General features: G+C 32.7%; 1 protein-coding gene across 1 annotated transcript; it reads left to right on the top strand.

The window, feature by feature from the left end:
• The first annotated feature begins 1,952 nt into the window (after positions 1–1,952).
• On the top strand, positions 1,953–2,696 carry LOC103268839 (olfactory receptor 5K4). Its single transcript, XM_008066439.2, has one exon. It carries the CDS (start codon positions 1,953–1,955, stop codon positions 2,694–2,696), a length of 744 nt encoding a protein of 247 aa, XP_008064630.2.
• Positions 2,697–3,068: the final 372 nt, after the last annotated feature.

The following is a 3,068-nucleotide window of genomic DNA, read 5'->3' as shown; positions in this document are numbered from 1 at the left end:
TCAGCCTTCCAAGTAGCTGGAATTACAGGCATGCACTACCACACTCAGTTGATTTTTTGATTTATTGTAGAGATGAGGTCTCGCTGCCCAGGCGGGTCTCAAACCCGTGGACTCAGGTAATCCACTCACCTCAGCCTCCCAAAGGCGGGGGATTACAGGCTGAGCCATCGAGCCCGGCTTATTTTTACATTTTAGCTACTTAATTATTTTCTTTTTTGTCGCTAAGTTGAAGACGTTATGAAAAACCAAAACAAGACACGATAAGTGAATCATTTTTCTTTATTCTGAGTTCAAACATACCATAATTTTGTCAGCAAATACACAGGTAAGGTTATACATGACCCTGTAAAATAATTCCGGGATGTGTAGTATAATTAATTTTTTATTCCATTGAATAATTATATTTCACATTAGAGAAGAGAAAATGAGTTTTTACTCATTATATTCTGAGTATATTCTATGGAAAATGAACCTCATTTTTTCAGAATTCACATGGTAACTATTTTCAGTTGGTTTTATATCAGTTATTAAAATAATGATAATAGCAGTATTTGTATTTTTGTTAACATTTTTCCCCAAATACTATTCTTCTGAAGTATTTCTAAAATGTAATTGACAATTTAATTTATTTGATTATAAGCCTTTAGTGATAAATCTCCAGAAAACTTCACTATATTATATGAGTGAATAAAAATATGGTATTTTAAATTCAGTATAGTAAGAGTAAAAAATAGAATAAAACTAACTAAAATATGTTTTTAAAGCAATATACTTTGAATAACCATTATGGGCTCTTCTCCAAAATTGTCTATTTGAAGTATATGAAGGTCAAAGGCTTTTAGCATTTTCTAGAAAAGAAAAAAAAATGATGTTATCACTCTTTAAAATCTATGCTATTTCTGCATCTGAAATATTATAGTGTTATAGTTGCCAAATTATCATAAACATATAATAAATTTGAGTGATTATTGAATTCCAATAAATGTGTAGCAAATTAGGAGTAAATAATGACTATAAATTTATCTAAGTAAATACATGTGGAACCTCCATGAAGCTTGCCAAAAATGGAGACATTTGTTTCTACAAGAGATGTTTGAAAGAGTACAAAATAGGCATTTATCATAAAAATATTCAAACTATAAATGGGGACTTTGTCACCAAGCCTTTTAATGTTTGATATGCATATAAAACACTTAGTATAAATAGATAATAAAGAAAAATAATGCCGTATAAATTTGTCCTACCAAGATAGAGGTAAAACCTAGAATATGAAATAAATATACAAATAATATCCAAATTAACTTCTTAACAAAGCCTATAGATGTTTTATATTCTTACACTGTCTTATAGGATGAATAGTTTTTTCTTTAAAATGTGCCTTGGTGACCTTATCTGGAAGGAGTCATTAAGCTAGCAAAAGCATTTTTCAAACTCATTGTGATTCTGTGTAGTTTTAAAAATTAGACACTTAAAATGTAAAAAGCACAATTTATTTTTAAACGTAGCATCCAATCCATAGGATACTGTTCAAAACTTGTTTGTTTTCTTGGAGAAACAGATACCATTAAAAAAGTCTTTTATACTGACCATAAATTGGAACATCAACATAGGATCCTTCATTGCAGAAAAAGCTTCCTAACCCTGGAAATTCACACAGATAATTCCATACAACCTCTGTGTACACAATCCATGATGCATTTCTTCACATGACTCGTGTCAGTTTTTAGGAGATGATACAGGACAATTTTAAGCATCTCGTTTGTACATAGGGAAATTAGAGGGGAGAGAATTAGACACATTCTGCTTCAGAATCTCAATGGAATTTCTTTACAATTTATATCTCAGCAGAGATGTCAGGAATGGATAAGGACAATCACTCCTTGACAGTTGATCCTTGACAGTAAATCCTCACAGGATTTACAGATCATCCAGAACTGAAGATCCTTCTGTTTATGGTGTTCTTTGCCATCTTTCTCATCACCATGGCGGGGAATCTTGGCTTGGTGGCATTAATTTATACCGAGCATCGTCTTCTGGCTCTGATGGATTCCTTCTGCTCTTGTGCCATTACCCCCAAGATGTTAGAGAACATTTTTTCTGAATACAAAAGGATTTCTCTCTATGAATGCATGGCACAATTTTATTTTCTCTGTCTTGCTGAAACTGCAGACTGCTTTCTCCTGGCTGCCATGGCCTATGACCGCTATGTGGCCATATGCAGCCCACTGCAATACCACACCATTATGTCCAAGAAGCTCTGCATTCAGATAACCACAGGGGCTTTCATAGTTAGTAACCTGCATTCCATGATTCATGTAGGGCTTCTTTTAAGATTAACATTCTGCAAGTCTAATAAAATTGACCACTTTTTTTGTGATATTCTTCCACTGTATAGACTGTCCTGTACTGATCCTTATGTCAATGAACTTATGATTTATGTTGCTTCAATGCCAATTCAAATCTTTACCATTGCCACTGTCTTGATCTCTTATCTCTGCATACTTTTCACTATTTTCAAAATGAAATCCAAGGAGGGGAGAGGCAAAGCATTTTCTACTTGCGCATTCCACTTTCTCTCAGTCTCAATATTCTACACTTGTCTTCTCATGTATATTCGATCATTTGAAGAAGGCGATAAAGATATACCAGTGGCAATATTTTATACAATAGTAATTACTGAACCCTTTAATTTATAGTCTGAGAAATAAGGAGGTGATAAATGTCCTCAAAAAAGTTATGAGGAAGTATAATATTCTTAAAGAAGCTTCATCCTCTATTGTCAAGTGATTTTACTTTATTAAAATGTTTTCATATATAAGGGACAAAGATAAGAGTTTTCAAGCTTTCCATGTTCCTCTTCCTGGTTCATTCTCTCATTTGCCAAGATTGTTTTTTAGCGGTTTTTCCTCACATATGGTTAATACTTTGATTTGATTAAAATTATAAATTTAAATTAATTTTTCTTCTGAATGCTGAAGATAATCTTTCTTTATATTGTAGCACGCTGTGATGCTTTTGAGGAATTTCATGTTATTCTGATTCCCACCCCATTGTTATTTCTTTGGAAA

Source organism: Carlito syrichta, unplaced genomic scaffold (genome assembly GCF_000164805.1).
Source record: "Carlito syrichta isolate Samal-C Ts95f unplaced genomic scaffold, Tarsius_syrichta-2.0.1 Scaffold308920, whole genome shotgun sequence".
Classification (NCBI taxonomy): domain Eukaryota; kingdom Metazoa; phylum Chordata; class Mammalia; order Primates; family Tarsiidae; genus Carlito; species Carlito syrichta.
Note: the sequence above shows the minus strand (reverse complement) of the source record. Positions and strands in the feature narration are given on the sequence as shown.

Bases quoted from the DNA above. Each gene is read 5' to 3' on its own strand.
- LOC103268839 (XM_008066439.2), top strand. From the start codon at position 1,953: ATGGTGTTCTTTGCCATCTTTCTCATCACCATGGCGGGGAATCTTGGC.